Source organism: Motacilla alba, chromosome 1 (genome assembly GCF_015832195.1).
Source record: "Motacilla alba alba isolate MOTALB_02 chromosome 1, Motacilla_alba_V1.0_pri, whole genome shotgun sequence".
Lineage (NCBI taxonomy): Eukaryota > Metazoa > Chordata > Aves > Passeriformes > Motacillidae > Motacilla > Motacilla alba.
The window spans coordinates 8,053,557-8,073,020 of record NC_052016.1 but is presented as its reverse complement, the minus strand read 5'-3'; the positions used below and the strand labels follow the sequence as shown (position 1 = coordinate 8,073,020).

Below are 19,464 nucleotides of genomic sequence, written 5' to 3'. Positions count from 1 at the left end.
TACCTCTCAAGAATTGCTCTACTAACTATGAACAAGAACTGTGTTGTCCAGTATTTTTATAATATTGTTTAGAAAACTTACATCTGTCTTTAGAATGTCCAATTCTTAGGAATTGTATTCTTACCCTGCTGAAAGACGGTCTCTTTCTGAGTAGTCTCCTCTGTCTATAGACCAAAAACAAAAACAAAACAAAACCCTCTTTCAAAATTGTTTTAAAAAGAGGAGTTGTTTAACTATTAACATCTACAGGTGTTTCTCCCTCTACCAAAACCACCCCAAACAACAACTTTGCATTTACAGGATAGGTATACATGTATCAAACTGAAGTTAGTTACAGAACCAAATTCTTTCAGAGACCAGTAACTTAATAGGAGTAAATGCCTTTACCTCTCCAGTTTCCCCAGTGCTACTACTACTGCTTGTCTCTCCCTCAGGTGATTTACGATCCTTTTCTTTTTCATTTTTTTCCTCTTTTTCCTCTTTTTTCTCTGTTCCTTCTTTTGTTTCATCTCTTCCTGTTTCTTCTTTTCCTTCTACTTCTTCTACTTCTTCTAGTTCTTCTACTTCTTCTATTTCTTCTTCTTCCTCGTCATCATCTATTTCTTCATTTCCATACAAATTTTGTTCCTTGGACAAAATTGCCAAAACAAAATTTTGAAACTTAAGGTATACAATGATCATGATCCTCATTCTACACCAGTTCATCACACATTAGAATTTGACTAAGAACAAGAAAACTCAAAAGGGAATGTTCTAAGGAGATAAAGTAAGAACAGACACAGTTTGCAATCAAAGTTTGCTAATTTTCATATGTTTTTTAAAAACTGACCTCCAGGGAACATTAGGAGTTAAGCTAACTTATGTTTTGCCAACATGTGCCTCCTTAAAGAAAAAGCAATGAAAATAACTTGTTTTTGGAAAGAAAATATTTATTTTCAATGTTTTAAATGAGCATAATTGACACAAGAAGTAATAATTCCAACACCGAAAAGAAATTTCAAATCTATTTCTCAAGAAAATTAATGAAGAAATGCCAGATACAAAGCTTTGATTCATCTGATTCAATACAGACATTATAATTTGAATTTAAGTTATTTTCAGCCTTCAATATAGTAAAAATAAAATGGCCAAGGGCATTATAAAACAAATATTTAAAAGCACAAATGGTATTTCTGTAAAATGTGTAGAAAAATGAATCAATTATATCCTTCTTACTCCCTTCAATCAGACTGTCATTATTATGCCAATATGTACTTATAACAGCATAAAATGCAATATTTAAATAAGAAGCATTCTCCTTCCCATTGCAGAAATATAAGGGCCTAAACCAAGGGCTTCCAAGGTCGACTCAAGTGAAGACACATCACTGCCCAGAGGAGAACATTTCTGTTCCACTGCAGCCAGTGTCACGGTGGAAACTGGTGGGAAGTATCTGCACACCCTTTTGGAAGTGTGGTAGAGGAATGAGTCTTGCAGTGAACTCCTTCCTACAGCTGGTTCCAAATGTTGTCTCCCATCTTTTATGAATGTTTTCCCTATTCTCTCTTACTTCTTTGGATTTTTGCCTGTTGTCTCCCCAGCTGCTCTCATGGTCATTAGAAGGTAACTTGCTGGTGAGGAGGAGACCACCAGTGAAGTTTGAGCACAGAGACCTTTGGTGGAACTCCTTTGCTAAGCCCAACTCACATATCCCAGGAATCGGAGATATCCTTGCAGGGGACTTCTGGAGACCTGCATCATTCTGGAGCCCAGCTCACAGCCTACAGCACCTCAAATCACACAAGATGAATTTATTTCAGCAACTGAGCCATGCTCCTCATCCAAAATAAAAAAGGTGGAGGAGAGAGACACTCCTTTTACTCCAAGGAAGCCACCTGTTTAACTGAACACTTCCCAGACTGACCCCATTTCCATTTACTGCAGCTTTTCACAGGCGTCTCTGGCTGTCACCTCATCTGGTCAACTCCTAAAACAGTAAATTTTGCATCATACCTCTGATAGCACAATTCTGTTACTGGTACTTCTGCTTGCCCATTTATAGGCATGGTTTAGAGATTTTCCCAATGGTAGGGAATGATCTGAGAACGTCACACTACAGATAGACTTTTACCTTAAAGGATGAATCATCTGACCATTCAAACTTATACCTGAAGCATTTAATAATCTAAAAATCTAGGCTACTAATTAAAGTACCTATATGTGTAATATGTGTACATATATGTATTATATGGATATGCTGTATGCATATATTATATATACCTATAATCTCTTCATTATTCTCTTTCATCATGCTTTAGGGGGTTTATTTTTTTATTTCACTCTAAATTCCTTTTTCATAGAAAGGTAATGCTGAAAGAATACCTTCAATATCTCTAAAGTTGAGACAGAGACAAGCTGTCTGGGCCAAGGTCACACACAGGAAGTCCAAAGTAGTAGAGAGCATACAAGTGAAATATTTCAAACTGGTTTCATTTAGGCTAGAGGTTCCAGTTTCTTCAAGGACAAAACCGTGGTCGTTACTATGAAACAGCCTTAAACATTTTGTACCTTTAGTATAATAAATCAGTACAGCAGAACAGCAATCTAGAAAATATAACCTTGCAGATTTAACACAATACACAGATTTGTGTTGAGCTGTCTTTGCTGATTTATTTTCATGCATTTATTCTGGTTTTCCTGTAAATCCAGACCTTCATAACTAGACACTCTTAAACATAAATTTGCTGTTTCCAAGCTTATGGGGACAAATGACTTTACTTGCACTGGTTTTGGCAAAAGTATTGTTTTAGTGGGTATAACTCAGGGTGTATAACTGTCTTCTGCTAAAATGGCTGCAGCTGGCTTTTCTTTAGGCAGAATAATACAGAATAAAGGCATTTATTTTCAGAATGCTCTATAAAAATGTGGTTGTATGTCTACAGAAGAGAGAGGAAAAAACTTCACTCTGTTCTGTACTGTTGTCTCACCTGGTGCCATGCTCTGGCTAAAAGTCTCACTGAAGACTGAGACATATCTCATGGTAGACCTTGCTGAAACAACAGCTGCCAAGTAGGTTTCTCTGTATTTCTGTGATTGTTTCAATGAGGACCCCTCCTGCTTAGTTTATGGAAACAGCTCTGGCAGATGGGCTGCTCATAATTAACATTTCAGAAGGCAAGGCTTATGGTATCTTTCCACATCTCCTCAAGAAGTCAGAATAATGTTTGCCATGATAATTTTATATTTTTAGAGAAGAAAATCTCAAAGCCACTGATGGGACAATTTTAGTTGCAGATCTTTTAAAAATCTGGTGAAAACTCAGTGATGAAGAGAAAGCTGTAATTACTGTGTGTACCACTTGAAGTGGAGAGTTCTAGGAAGCTCTAGTTTACAGAGATGTTTCTGTTTCCAGTTGCCTTGGAAACAGTTAAAAATCCACAGAGAAGGTTATTAAAGAGAGCTGAGAATGAGGTGGGTAGCTGCATGTCAGTTGCTGTGTGGTGTTCTGCCAAGCAGCCATAAACCAGCAATTGCTTAGCAGAGTTTTTAATCATTTAAGGAACAGATTTCTCCATCACCTGCCCAGCTCATTAGCTTGACATGCCCAAAAGCATTCTCATGGCCCTTTTACATGTCTACAGGATAAATTAATGGTATAAATACCAAGCAGGAATCTCCCTCTGAAGCAGAAGACTGGGTATGTAGGTGTTAAGTCCAAGGAGGTTGGGCAATGGGCATAATGCTTCACATGGGCCTGAACTTTCTGAAGCACTAGTAAAGACAAATACATTCTACAGACTATCTTCTTGCTTTGATGCAGGATTGAAGAGGAATAGGTAGAGGAATCATATCCTATGCTAGCTGTCATTCTGCTCTCCAAAAGCCTAGTGCACATCCACATCACTCCTGAACTACCCATGCTGGGAAAATGCATTGGGTTAACACTGTACTAAAACAGCAATGAAAGTAACAATACCAACCCATATCTTACGTACAGATGAGTGAAAAAAAACCCAAAACCAAACAACTCAGTTTACCATTTGTTGTTGAGGTACCTGGATGGCTAGATATGTAACATTTTCTTGATACTGATCAGGGTGTCAAGGCATCTCATGTGAAGTGACTGGAAATACTGCCTGACAAAAATGCTGGAAAAGCTAAGATTCATACTGTGTTGTTTCTTATTAGGCAGCTCCAGAGACAGCTTAACACCCTGAAGTTCACACAGTGTTAGCCACTTGTCATCAGGTATTTGAACTGGCTTTCATTTTGTAGCTATTAATATAGAGGAGTTATTCGCTCAGCTACTCTAAGCCTTAGAGAAATATCTTTCACTTAAATGATTATTAAAGAAAGCTGTCCAGTTTAAAGACTGACAAAATTCAAAGACATGAGTACTCAAATGAGAGATTTAGCAGCTTATCCTTCCACTTACAAGCAAAAGGAGCCAAACTAAGCTTTCCTTATATATTGTCACAGAGACAAACAGAAAAGCTCAGCTATATACACTTAGAAGAATTTCCTGCAGAAAGCTGAGCCTGCCACCATAACTTGTCTAAAAGCTAACACCTAGGTAGGTTATATTGGTTTCCCAATTACACAATTTTATGTACACATGTTAAGAGCACTTAACATGGATTACCTGATACTTATTACACTCCCTTAATGCTGCTGTTGTGTGAGTGTCCTGGAAAATGAAGGCAATGCTGCACTTGTAATTTCAGGCACACTGTGCAGTGAAACCACTGGAAACCAGTTTTATGTCAGATGGGAGTTTCCCCTGTTAAATGTCAAAAACTGAACTTTAAAGATAGTTATGCCTTCTTGTAAGTATGATGGAAGAAAACATACTGAAGTAGCAGCTGCCCTGTGGTGATACACTCATTACCGTGGACATGTGGTCACTAAATACCACAACAGTGCCCTCCAACAGGCTGGCATCACCCTGGGATAAAATAGTGAATACACAGCTGAAAATGATGTTGGTAGAGACTGACTGAACAGATTCATTTCCCATTAAGTTTTTTTCAGCCCATACTTTGCTACCCAACATATTTTATTTACTAAAAGCCAAACACAACAACCTACAAGTCTCCACAAACCTGTGCACTTCTGTCACAGGCTGGCAGTGCACATACTTTGCATTAAGAGGATTAATCAGATTACATTTATTAACCAAGGCTCTAGGTGTCTTTCTGAGCCTGCACACTGGCATTGATTATACAGAGTAGCCAGTAATTTTTGAGTGCATTCTCTTAAAGATTATTTCAGTTGGCTTTGGTGTTATTATTCTGTGGTTTGCCAGCTTGCTGCTGTAGGTGTACCTGGAGAAAGATGTATCTCTGCATTCTTCTGTGAATAAAAATAACTACTTACCAATGTATAAAATTGTAATTTAAAACTACATTCTGAAGAAGTATTTGTACTTTCAGTTTTTCACTAGAAATTTAAATAGAGTTATTTAAAGGTTTATCCTCTAAGCAACTCAAAATATATTTTTTGTTTATTCCCCAAGATAAATCAACACCTGAAATAGCTCAGATGTGCTACAACTTTCACATACAAAACAGTTACCGTCTCATAAAAGTTTTCTTTCTTTGGACAACAAACAGAAAATATAAATTTCCAAGCAAAAAGGGGGAAAAAACCTTCTATAGAACTAGAAATAATTTTTAAGGTGTTTTGTGAAAACCACAAAACAAGTTAGAGACTGTTTACATCAAGTATAATACCTTATGGAGTATTTTACACAGTAACATAAATACCCTCTAATATTCAGTCACTCAGAAATAGCATACCAAAATAACTGCTGGGTACTTGAGCAAAACAGGAGAATATAATGAGCAACGCCAGAATATGTTGGTATTATCTGAAAAACTTACTGTGTCTCTGGAAGATATTATGCTGTATAAAATGAATTCTTAATGCTAACAGACAGAGAAAAAAAAATTACTTGGGAATTTTGGCCCAAACTTGAATGCAGATTGTGCATATTTTCCAAATCCTTATAGAAAAAAAATTGTAGTGTCTGGAGTTTGTCACACAGCTCCCACATACTTGTAAGTGAATGAGGACAGTCGCTCCTTCTGCTTTTATTGTGGACATAGGTTAGATACTGCATGTCTCTCACAAATCCTGTACTTTTCATTAAAATCCTGCTGCAATCATGCTGGTTTTTATTCAGTGCTTTGATAAAAATACTGGTAAAGGCAAATTTTTGCCAAAGCACCAAAGCAGGCAGGAAGGTTTTTCAAGATTCTCTGACTTTGTTCATTCCTCAAAGAGCTGGTCCATGAGTCACTGCTAAAACCTCCACAGACTGCAAGACTGGGTCTCAGGGAAGAGCCCCCACTTCAAAATATTCTGATGTAGAAGTGGCAATTTTTACACAACCATCACTAATCTTTAAGCCCATTCTCATTTCACAATTTGTCAAGGCACACCCAGCTCAGTAATGCAAGTGCCACCAGCTTCCCCATGGAATTGTTCTCCACATCCTGCCAGCACTCGTGGAAGCTCTCCCTCAGCCACTGCAAGGCTGGCTTTAAAGCACAGCTTGACTTCTTTCTGTACCCTTGATACAGGACACATTCAGGTTTGCTTTGTTCTTTTTCTCCACACAGATGATAATGAAGTGCCTCGTAAAAGAGGTTAAATTTTGCAGCATTCTGCTGCTGTGTTTCTAATTATGAAAGTAGTTTTGTGCCTTGGATAGATGCTGGATTGAATGAAAGTGAAGTATTTTATACTTCCTGTAAGAAAGCCAGGCTCTGCCAGGGTGGCTCACAAGCTCCTTTTAGGTTGGTATTTATTGCTCACTTTCCAGTCAAACAGCACAGGCTCTTGTACTAACAATATTACACAGGGCAGGTTGAAATATTACTCTTCAATACTACTGTGATCTATATCCTTACAAAAAAGGTGCAGATAAAGGCTTTGTTTAACATAAAATTCTTCTTGGAGCCTCCTTTGTTTCTCTCTCTCACACTGTCCATATGACAGCACAAATACTTTACATTTCACACAAACCACAAATGAGACTCTGTGTGAAATGTGTGCCAGTCATGACAAATTTTAAGGCTCTAAATCCACACCACTGAACCTGGGATACTCCAGCAGACAGCCCTGCAACCCAGCACAGACCAAAAGAGTAATTTCTGATTTTTCAATGCTGGAGAAATAAGAAAACCAGAATGGTAAATATTTTTACACCAGACATTTCAGGGCCCTGGTAAGAATTATTTTCATGGGGGTTTGAGATAACAGTATTAATATTTGTTTAAATTATTATAACAGAGGTTGACAAGGAAAAAAGCAACAAGCACTATCACAAATCCTTAAAAAAAGAGAGTGATTAAGTGTACTTGCTTCTTCTTTTGGCAATACAAAAAAAAACCCAAAAAAACAACAAAACCTCTGTTGCTGTCTGCAATGCAATTTTCTGATGCCAAAGCTGTCTCTCCCAAATCCTTTCAATCCTCTCCTGTCTCCCTTAAAACATAAATAAGTATAAGAATGCTACAGCTCAGTGAGTGACTTTGGATCCCAAACATGCTCAGAACTTTACAGAGCATGGGTTTGCCATTACAGAGCATGGGTTTGCAATCAAAGAATTTGCTCAGCTGCTCATAGAATGCCACAGTACTAAACACTGTCAGTTCCACAATTAGCTGAAAAATTACCCTTTCACATTTACTTTGCCCTTTTTTGGCCTTTTTACAGGTTCTTAATGTTATATGAGAGATAGGATCTAAAAGGTAGTGTCATCTTGGGAGAAAATAAGCTAAAATTTATATTAAAAGATGCCTAAAGGTAAGAAAAACTAGGAGCAAAAAAAACCTAAGAGCAATGAAAATAAAAACTGGATGCCCTTTCAGTATATTTCTGAAAGGCCCTGTTCTAAAGAATATCCATGTGGTCATCCAGATAAAAAACTGGAACAAAAAATAATGAGTGAAACCTAGACATTTTTTGTAGCTTGGAGAAGGATCTTTTTGTTATTCAGCATCAATTATGCAAAGACATCTACTATCTGAATAAATGGTTTGATATGTTCAGCTATAATGGAAAAACTTATCTGCTGAAATTTTGCAGGCACAAGAGAAGAGCTGTGCTACAGAATATCCCAAAGTCACCCAGAGCACCCTCACCTCTAAGCAGAGCTGTGAGGCAGCAGACCTGCACCCCACCCTCTGAAAGTGCCAGAGGTGTTTGTATTGCATACCCACTGTAAAAGGCAGCATCTGTCATTCCATGAATGTCTGTGAGACTCTGCAAGGGATTAAAACCTCTGAGATGAGCTGCAGGGGATGGCTAGAAATTTCCACACGCTTATTAACACTTTGAGGATGTCCACTGTTGCTGTCAATTGTGTTGCTGCTCTTGTATTAAACATGTAGGTGGTTGATTGCTGGTTAACTGTAATTAATAAATCAACAAACCACTTATTCTTGACTTAAACCACAAAATTGAACACTTTTTCCACGTGATGGTCAATAGGGAATAAATAATGAAGAGGGAATAAGTGCTCTTTCTTCTAGTACAAGAATACAAAGACATCAAATGATGCAAATAAAAAAGAGGAGTTACTTCTGCAAACAATGTGTAAAGAAATTTAAGAATTATTTTCCAAAATTTGGTTAAAAGGTTAAAAATTGATTGAAAGAAATTCATGTGAAGAAAATGGATGTTAAATGTAATACATGTATCTGCTAAACTACAAATTATTGAAAATGTTGAATATATTAATGATACTGAATGATTACAGGGGCAAACTAACAATATATGTTTGTCCTACTCTAATATTCTAATTTATTTTTTTCCCAGGCACTCAGCAGTAGCCACTGGTAGAAAAAAGATGGATAGATCTTTGATCTGGGCAATTGCTTGTTGTTTCCTCTCTCTGATGCAGGATTTCTTTTCTCTGTTAAAAACTAACTCAGGACTATTTCTGCCACGTTTCTTCAGTGCTGCATATAAATCTCATTGTATGCCATAATAAATACCAAGGATATACTGAATTTTCACAAAACCACAAGTAGCAAACTTTATAAACCAGAATGAGTCAAACTAAATAAAATTCCACTCATTATGCTAATGGAGTTCCAAAGTCGCCTTAAAGCCTAGAAATGCTGGCACAGAGCACAATTTATGTAACGAGTCTGTGGAAAACCCTTAGAAGTGCTGGAGTAAAGCTCTGCTTTTCCTCTACCACAGGAATGATCCACAGAACAACATAAAATCAGTTCTCAAATCAATGAATTTTAAGCTAGACAAAACAAAAAAAGAGGACATGACCATAAGCTGGCTTCCTTTACTCTCTTGGAAAGCTTTCTCCTATCAGCATATGTTAAGAGAGAAACAGCAAATAGTCCTCCTTTTCCTAAGATTTACATTAAATGCAACCAAACATTAAATGAAGGGCCATTCCCATGTGGAATTGGAAATCACTTGCTTTAAAATGCTCTCTTTTTTTTTTCTCTCTCTCTCTAGGAAATGTTTTTCACTAGAAATAAAAGTGTTGTTTTGTTTTTCACAGCCCAGTTTTCTTCCAACAATGAATGCTAGAACCACAAAGAAGTAGATGTCATATCCGAGAAACCCAGTTTTATGCCTATAAAAATACTTTTCAATACTACTAAACTTTCTAAGTTTAATCACAGTAACATCCTGATCTTTCCTAAGAAAAACTCCACAGCTCCACTTAGTTTCAAAGGGAAGAGTTTTCAGAGGAGTTCAGTGATAGCACAGCACACTGGCAAAATAGCCAATGACTCCATTGTTAGAGAGAGCTTGGGAAGGGTGTTTAACTGATTAAATATTCTCTAACAGAATATGAGGATACTTACCCTGCTCCAAAGACACATGCTGATGTCAAGACAATGTGTTCCAGAGAATTCCAAAGTTTGAAACAAATTTCACAGGGGCAAAATACAGCCACTGGGGTAACTTTTTGCTGTAGTTAGACACAGCACGTGACTGAAGTGATCTTACCTTCAAATGCAGCATATGGAAGGGGTGAGTGAGGCAGGAAGGTTGGACCTAGACTAGGATTTACTGGCAAACTACTGATCTACTACAGGCTTTTTAGAAAAGAAATTCTGGAGACATCGCGTCAAAGATCGTTTAATGCCAGCATCTTACAAAACAATATTAAAATGTTTCATAATCTCAACATAAGTATTGATTCCATTCACATTTTATTGAATGACATTTACTCATTTTAATTCCTTTCTTCTTCTCTCCTCATTTTCAAGAAGGGCTTAAACAACTATTTTTCTAGAGAATGTCAATACTGAGATCTGTTAGTAAAAATTTCCCAGACCCCCCACTGGCATAACATTCAAGTAACAATCCTGCATGATGAGTCCCTATCTCTTCATTTGCCAGTTCAGTCCCTAATGGTTGAAAGAATGATGCATTATCTTACAAAAATAATTTGCAATATTTGTTTGTGTATTTTAAGGAAATTCTAAAAGTATTAACTTTGTCTCTTCAAAAAAAAAAAAAAATCAGACTTTCTTACCACTTTCTTTACTATTCCATCTGGATGGTTGGTTTACCTCTTTTTGGAGATTACAGATAGGGTTTTTTAAAACCATAAATATTCTCCAGTGAGGAGAAGCTTTGGCTCTGATCCTGGAAACATATATGTGTTTCACAGAGCAACAACATATATTCCCCCTCCTGGAATACCTCAGAGTTAGAGGACTAATGTGATGTAGTCTTTTGTAGGCAGATATAGAATATTTTGTGTATTGCACAGTATAAACAAATAAAAATGTTTTAGAGGTGTATATTTCAAATTCTTAGTTCTATCCAATAACCAAGTGTGATATTCAAAAAATTATCCCTGATCTCTAATGTAATCTAGGCCAGATTCTGAGATCTGTGTGTGTCTTTTTGCACAGAATTATGTGCTGACACCAAAATAAGAAGTCAGCCTTAAGGCCCTTGGAAGGTCCCAGGCCATCACTTACCCAGGCCTGGATTTCCATTTACCCCCCATCCACTGACCCATGTAAATTTGGCAACTTGTCCTTTCTTTAATTTAGGTACTTGAACATTTTACCAATGTATGAACAGAATAAAAGTAGGGGGAATAAATTATGGAGTGATGTGGAAAAGGTTTTACAGTGACTTCTGTGAGCCAGAGAGAAGTTAGATAGCAGGATCCATGTTTACCCCGAAAGAATTTTCTACCAAGGTCATTGACATAGAAACCAAGAAAGAAAGAAGGAAAAATAAGAGAAACCTGCAACTGCCTATTCCAATGAGCACTTTGTTTGCCTCTCATGACCAATGAGTAAAGCGTAAACTTATGAGTTTTGTAAGAGTGTATAAAAAGCATGGATGCTGTAATAAAAACATGTTTGAAACCTTCTGAAAATGAACCGTGTTGCTTTGTATTGTCTCAATTATGACAGAGTGATACCAAAATTTTAAAGTACCTTTGCCAATTTACTGAAACTCCTTTCACGTAAGGCACATTTTCAAGTAAACTGCCCTGCAACGAAAATTGGTGTTGCTGATTCGAAGGCAAAGATTACACTGTTACAATATATAATTGATTTGTCAGCATGACATTACAGTTTGATTAAGAGGCACAGTTTACCACCGCAGCAATTTATGTTTTACATATCATACATGAGAAACATGATTGTGAAAATGATTGTATCAATAAAGTATGATTTCTCTCATAAAAGTATCCTAAATCTAAACATTTTCTTCAGTCTTTTTCACGAAATTGGCACTTAAATTATATGCATCATAGTTTGCTTTGATTTCATGAAAAGTTTCCTTCAAGTAATAAAAATCAATTTATTTCCTGAATAGGCTTAAAATTCATCTGCAGTAGTCTATGCTACTTTAGTGTTAAATAATGAGGTAGCACATTGTTCCAAAATTGTTCTGGATTGTGTAAACCATTTGCTACATGACGTTTGGATTTCACATTTTGTTTAGAGCTGTTTGGTAAAGCAGTAGTTTCTGTCTTTTCTGGCTTCCTAGGTTTGCTTTTCTTTTCTGGAAGTTTACTACTATAATTTTTCCTTTTATCTTTTGCTTTTTCTTCTTCTTCTTCCTCCTCATCTTCTTCTCCCTCATCCTCTTCTTCCTCCTCTCCTAAATCCCCTTCCTCCTCATCTCCTTCTTCCCCCTCTTCCTCTTCACCTTCTTCCTCCTCAACCTCTTCCCCTTTTTCTTCTTCCCCTTCTTCTTCCTCCTCACCCTTTTCCCCTTTTTCTTCTTCCTCCTCTTCTTCCTCCTCACCCTCTTCCCCTTTTTCTTCTTCCTCCTCTTCTTCCTCCTCACCCTCTTCCCCTTTTTCTTCTTCCTCCTCTTCTTCCTCCTCACCCTCTTCCTCTTTTCCTTCTTCCTCCTCTTCTTCCTCCTCACCCTCTTCCCCTTTTTCTTCTTCCTCCTCTTCTTCCTCCTCACCCTCTTCCCCTTTTTCTTCTTCCCCCTCTTCCTCCTCACCCTCTTCCCCTTTTTCTTCTTCCCCCTCTTCCTCCTCACCCTCTTCCTCTTTTTCCTCTTCCTCCTCACCCTCTTCCTCTTCTTCACCTTCTTCTTCATCTTCTTCTTCTACTTTTTCCTGTCCTCCCTCTTCCCCCTCCTCTACCTCTTCTTCTTCCTCTCCTGTTTCCTCATCTCCCACTTCTTCCACTCCTTCCTCCTCATCTTCCTCTTCTTCTTCCACTCCCTCTTTTCCCTCATCTTCTCCAGCACTCTCTTCTTCCTCTCCTACTCCCTCATCTTCTTCCACCCCTTCCCCCTCTTCTTTATCTTCCCCTTTCTCTTCATTTTCCCCCTCCTCTTCTTTTTCATCTTCTTTCCCCTCGTCTCCTGCTTCTGCCTCTGTTCCTTCCTGTTTCTTATCTTCTCTTTCCTCTTCCACTTCATCCTCCCCATCCTTTCCTTCTTCCACTCCATCCTCACCCACTTCCTTAGTTTTTGTAATTGCATCTTCCTCATCCTGCTCTTCTTCAGATACCTCTTCTTCCCTCCCTGCCAATGATTCTCCCAACTCCTCCTCTTCACCCTCTTTGTCTTTTTCACTCTCCCTTTCTTTTTCCTCTTCATCTTCCTTTTCATCTTCTCCTTCCTCTTCTGCCTCTATCTCTTTTTCTTCCCCTTCCTCTGTATCTTCCCCTCCTTCCTCACTCTCATCTCTTCCCTCACTTTTAACCTGCTCTTTTCCTTTTTCAGTGCCTTCCTCTTTCTCATACTTCTCCTCCATATCCTCCTTTTCTCCCTCACTCACCATTTCTTCTTCTTCCATCAACCTGCCTTGCTCATCTCTTTGCTCTTTGCCATCTGGCTGGCTGGCCTCCTCAGTCTCCTCTGCACCCTCATTCCCACTGTCTCTTTCAGCCCGTGATTCTTCTTGTTCATTTTCTTCCTCTTCATCTTTTTCTACTGAAACTTCATTTCTGTCTTTTTTAACCTCACTTTCTTCTTCCTCCCCTAGTTTACCTTCACTGTCAATTGTTTCATCCAGTTTTTCTTTTTCACTTTCACCCTTTTCACTGCTTTCATTCTCCTGCTCCTGATCAGATTCCTCCTCATTCTTAATTTCTAATAGCCTGTCTTCATCAGGTTTAGCATCAGAGCTTCCTTCTTCCTCATTCAGGCTTTTCAAATCAGTCTGGTCTACACGTTCTTTCTCATTGTTTGTAGCTTGCATCTCCTCAATCTCACTGTCTTTTTCTAAGTCCACATGTGTCACTGTCCTTGCCCTCTGGACAACTCTGTGTTCATAGTAGACCTCTTCCTTAAGTATATATTTTTGGAGATCGTTAGTACTTTCCTCAGTTGAAGATGATGATGAAGTTACAGATACTTGTTTCAAAAGCTCATGCTTTTTTTTAAGCTCCTTCTGTTCTGCACTACTTTCTTCTCCTGTGACATTTATACTTTCACACTTGTCAGATTTTTCAACACCATCCTTTAGTTTGTTTTGACTATCTGTTGTTTTTTGACTCCCCTGCTTTTTAACAGGACTGCATTCTTGTCCAATTAATGAATCAGTCAGGGGCTGATCCCTGGGAGCAGAAGGAAGTACCTCTATTTTAAGGGATTGCTTAGATTTAACAGTTTTTGGCTTTTTATTGGAAGAATTTATTTTTTCAGTCAGAATTTGACTTTCAGTGGGAAGATTATATGTTGCATCCTCTCTGAAAAATTCAGGATTTCCCACACACTCTTTTTCCCTTTTCACTAATATGCTTTTGTCCTCAGTAATTTCTTGAGCATCACTTTTCAAAGTACTATCACTTTGTGCATGCTCAGATTTACCTTTCTTTATACTTTTTCTGGCCACAGGCTTCCCTACAAAGGCACTACTCTTTTCTAAATCTTGTCCAGGTGACTCTGAAAGTGAAGACTGCTTTTGTAAAGAGCCAGACTCTAATTTTGAGCCCTCCTTTGTGAAATCAGAATCCTTGTTTTTCAGCCCACCCTTACCATCTCTTTTCAGTTTCACATTTTTATTGTTCTTCTATTCCACATGAGAAGCAGAAAATTAAAAAGAAAGGAAAAAAGCATTAAAGACAAATGGCAGCGAAAGAAAAAGGTTACAAAAGCATCTGAACAAGAAAAGAAACAATTTGTGAGAGGGGATTAAAAGACAGCATAAAAGGTAGAATATTTCACATGAAATGAATTCACAAGTGCACATATTAGAAGAATGTAACATCCTGGTAATGATCAGTGTAGTGCTACACCTTTCTCACTATCCAAGGAAAGGCAGTAGGAATTGTGCAGCCAGTGCCACAGCCCATTAAGCAGAGCAGGGGCAATGCATGAGGCTGTGCAAGCAGAAGGAAATTCATACAGTTCTCTTACACCTTCCTCCTCTGGAAACCTTCTGATGCACTCACTGTTACGCTCTTTCTAAGAAGTTTGAAAATCTGTTGTCTTTCTGCTTTAAACTTTACACTTATTTAACAAATTATGAATTTAAAAATCTAAAATAAAATGTTAATGAAATATAACTAAGTGCTGAAAAGCTGGGATCACTTTAGGAGCGAAATAGAAAATACTACAAAGTACTTTAATTTCATAATTAAGACCAGTATTATTGCTCCTTTAAATATACTTCATGGTGAATATCTGTAAATAAAATCTTTATTTATACTGTGTCCCAGAATATTTTCTTAGCAACAAACCAGTAGAAATTTAGGATATCACATGAAGTTACAAGGTGTATATAATAGTCTCTTGCATCTTAAATTGGTGAAATATTACACACTCATCTCAAACTGCACTAGATATGTGGAGTTCTAGGCGCCTGCCCAAATTCTCTCTGCCTTCATGCAGCTTCTTAGAATTTTAGGTCATGGATATTCAGAAAACTAGCAAGAGGAGGTCTATAAAATTTGCCCAACTTTTTAAAACTCAAAGCAAAATAATGAAGTACTAGGACAATACAAGAAATGCAGATTTTTAAACATCAGTATCAATATACAAATATGTAATTAGTTACAGTACCTTCTGTTTTTGGAGTGGTGATAATTTTAAGGACCAGTCACCAGGATTCAACTTCATTGCATGTGTCTGCAAAATATAAGATCTCTATTAAAAAAGAAATATATTTAATACAGAAAGCAGCATCAAAGGCCAGTTTTACTAAACAGAGCTATTTTATGAACATTTTATTATTATTGCACAATCAGGGTGAGACAAAACCCGTATTATCATTAAGCTTGCCTGTTTCACTTCCACTCCATCATTTACTGCTTATAAAGGGTGTGGTGAACCAATGTCAACACCTAAACTGTCTGTAGAGACTGAACACTACTCTGACCTTTCTTAGAACCCACAGGCACGTTTGAGATCCACCTTCCACTCCCTGTAAGGTTACAAATAGAACCTTACTCCATCATCATCACAAACTTCAACTCAACATCCAGTTTGGCACCACAGCCTTGGAAGAACATCTTCAAAGAAACGTTGCACAGCAGAATTTTTCCTTGGAATCTAATGCCTTTATGTCTTCCACATAAAGCAAGAAACCAAAAGGCAACATAGAATACTACTAAGTGGGAATATATAATGAAATTTTGTTCATCCCTTGCCATACACTCCAAATGACTATATAATAATATTGTCTGCTGTTGATTATTAACTGCTCATGGTTTAACTATTCACTGTTAACTGCACAAGGTTTAACTATTAACTTTTCAACACAGTGATCATGGACAGTTCTTGCTTCAGTCTCCCAATAATTTGTATCATCAATATAACATTAAAGGTCTTTCCTCCTCTTGTCACATGTGTCAATAAGATATATGTTGCCACAGTCTAGAAAAATTGAAAAAACTATGCTGTAGCAGATTGTTTCCCTTCAGATCCAAGAAGAGCAACCATTTATCTTGTATTTTGACAAGTTTGCCTGATAGGCTTTTTTTCAAATTTATGTTTAAAATTTTTTTTAATGTTTTAAAATTGATTCAGGATAGGTATAAAACTGAAAAGGAGAAAGAAGTCTAGGACATAAAGTGTGCAATATGTAAATAATTCTTCAGTAAATTAATGGAGGCCGTGCTGTGCATTGGTTCTGATCACATTTTTTTCCATTAAATAAAAATGAAGTTTTATAATGTTAAATAAATGGCCTGGACAAACAGACTGTTAAATTACTAAGTATTCTTAAATGCCAACAAATAATAATTCCTGCAGATGTTCAATCCCTCCAGCATAAATGTGGCTGCATTAAGGCCAGGACATGTCTCTTCTGCTGAGAGAACAAAATGTTTTAGAAAGTTGTACAAGTGATAAGGTGAACATGTTTTTTAAATAAAAGAAATATGTAGGAACAAGCTGGGGGGTCACCAAACAATAAAAATGTCTGGATTTTGGCCTTCCCTTTAATATGATCCACCTGTATTAAAAAACTTCTTTTCAAAACAGGAAAAAATACTCTTCTGCTTCATTTCCTGCAATACTCCGTTGGAAATCATCGAGAAAAGCAAGGTCAGAGATAGAGATCACCATGCGGCCTGCAGCACCCTTTTCCTTTCCTTTCTGATTTCCTGAGCTAAAGCGTGGGGAGGCACTGCACTACTTGGACTGCTTCATATCACAATACTGCTTTGAAAATTAAAACGTATTTTAGCATTGGGTAATGATGGTACAAAACACATGCTCCTCTAACAGTGTGTCAGTATGGTGTGTGTCACATATAATATTCTGGTAGTCAGGAATTCTGCACTAGAACCTGAAACACAATTCAGCTTCTTAGTCTCCCCCCTGCAAAAAATTACTGAATTATAGATCCATTACTGGAATATATTACCATATTTAGGATGTCAGTTGTATCCCCAAGGTTTCTGTCAATATTTTCATTATCTGAGTCTTGTTCTGAAGAAACTTCACTAGGTTTATCTTTTTGATGATTATTTTCTACAAGGTAAAATAGGGGCAAATAAACAAATGTCATAGGAACAAGCATTGTATAGCAAACAGAACACCCCACTCTTATAAAATAGAGTTTATTCCTATTTTACTAACATAGAACTGAAGTCCTCAGATTCTTCATTCCCCCAGCCCAAGACACAGCAAAACCACTTCCATCTCCTTTCATCATTAACAACAGAGGGAGCTCAGCAATCTGGTCTCAGTGCACTGTAGATCTCTGACCATTTCTGCAGGCTTTCAAAGCCTAAATATTACCTGGGAGAAAGATTCTTTTGGATAATCTCTTTAACAAGAGTGTAACAATTAGACCAAAGTAGCTGCAGTCGTGTTATCTCCATTGCACGTTATCTATGTAATGGACGGAGAGACAGTGAGTTTAATGCAGCCTTATAAAAACGTCCCTACCTCATTAAGCTCATCAGGACTATGACCATTTTGTACAGCACAAAACCTGAGGTTTTAGGTCTAAGAAGGAAAATCAAATTTCACTGCACTGCTTTCCTGGAACCAGAAATGCTAATGGACATGCTGGCAGATTTAAAAATAATCATCTTCATTCTATGAATGAATTACTTTCAAATTAGATTTGGCTGTCCTAACAATTACACAGAGCTAACAATTACACAGAAGTTCTGCATTCTGCACTCTTCAGCATTGCTCTTTCTAGGAAATCACACAGGTGCAGGATTCCAGACAAGTCCAGAACTGCTCTAGAGAATCTGTGCCAAAGTCCAGTGCTGTATTATGGCTATCCAGACTTTTTCATCAGATAGAAGATTACAAATCCTTATTGTCTTAAATAAGAAAGAGTGAAGAGTACTTCTGCATTTCCAAGTGAAGAAGAAAGGTCCTGTAAGAATAGTAGACCTCTTTTCTTATGTTTTCTTAACCAAGTTCCTTGTAGGCTTACCTATGTCCTTAACACTGCTCCTTTTTTTTCTGTAATTCCTTTTTTTTTTTTTTGGTGTGTGTGTGTGTGTGAAAACAAAGTAAGTGGTTAATGTTCTTACAGTATTTTTGTGAATCTTATTTCTAAAGGCTTAAGGAACCACAGCTACAATTTATAAATTGTTTTTCTTTCACTCAAGCCTCTTCTTAATTTTTAAACTTGTTTTGCAAACATGAACAGTGTGAGGCAATTTTTGTCTGCATTTCTCAGCTTTCATGCCTGTATGCTGCCAGACCCTCCTGAGGTAAGGACTGAACCTGAACCTTCTTTCAGGTTCAAACTGCACATTTTTTTATGAATGATGAGAGTCAAACCATTCTTTTCAGAAAACAGCAGCAAGATGTGGGGACACTTCACCTTTGTCATGGTCTCCATCCCTCCCAGATTCAGCTTTAGGACGACTTGTTGCAGAAAACCAGAATGGGCTGGTGTTGCTTGCCACAGGCAATGAAGATTTTAAGAAGCCTTCCCCCATTGCAGGCAGAGTTTGTGCCATTCGAGCAAACTGCTCTGGTGACCTTTCCTTTAGAAGATTGAAAAACAATAAATTGAGAAAAAGGGTAGAAGAACAAAATGTAAGCAATCTCTCATCCTTGTCAGTGGTATTTGCTGTTAGCTTGGGATACAGTGTTGCAACTTAATAAGCAGAAACAAATAGCTTAAAAAATTTTAATTATTTATAGTCCTAGAAAGTGGGCAGGTACATAGTGGGATTTTTGAGATCATCTCTATGCAATGACTTCAAGCAATCCTAATTTATAAACAAAGGAGAAAAATAACTTTTTTTTTCTTTTTATCTAAAATGAAAAACTAATCTCTCAAATAACATCAATACATTTTTATAGAATAAATTTAGGTTTTAGTAGACTTAGTTCTCAGACAGGTAACTGAAATGATTGAATTCATTGTGCTGTGTAAGGAAATCACATGGAACGTGTAGTGGAGAAAAAAGAGCAGAAAGTAATATTTTAGGTAGCTACATCTAATATTCTCCTTTGATATTTTATAAACTATGAAATTGTTTAACATATTAAAGGATTCAGAGGGAACAGGGAAAGAGCCAGGTTCTTGCTATTTTTTAAAATATATTTCTAAGTTAAAAAATGCAAAGGAAT

General features: G+C 37.2%; 1 protein-coding gene across 1 annotated transcript in view; it reads right to left on the bottom strand.

Annotated features, from left to right (window-relative positions):
- RPGR (retinitis pigmentosa GTPase regulator) overlaps window positions 1–19,464 on the bottom strand; it is a 54,002-nt gene that overhangs the window by 4,456 nt on the left and 30,082 nt on the right. Inside the window, exons 11-16 of the mRNA XM_038142897.1 lie at window positions 18,707–18,872; window positions 17,279–17,385; window positions 15,472–15,537; window positions 12,044–12,142; window positions 388–585; window positions 125–164 (exon numbers count right to left, since the gene is read on the bottom strand). Coding sequence (XP_037998825.1) covers window positions 125–164; window positions 388–585; window positions 12,044–12,142; window positions 15,472–15,537; window positions 17,279–17,385; window positions 18,707–18,872 — 676 coding nt within the window. The remainder of the gene's footprint in view (window positions 1–124; window positions 165–387; window positions 586–12,043; window positions 12,143–15,471; window positions 15,538–17,278; window positions 17,386–18,706; window positions 18,873–19,464) is intronic.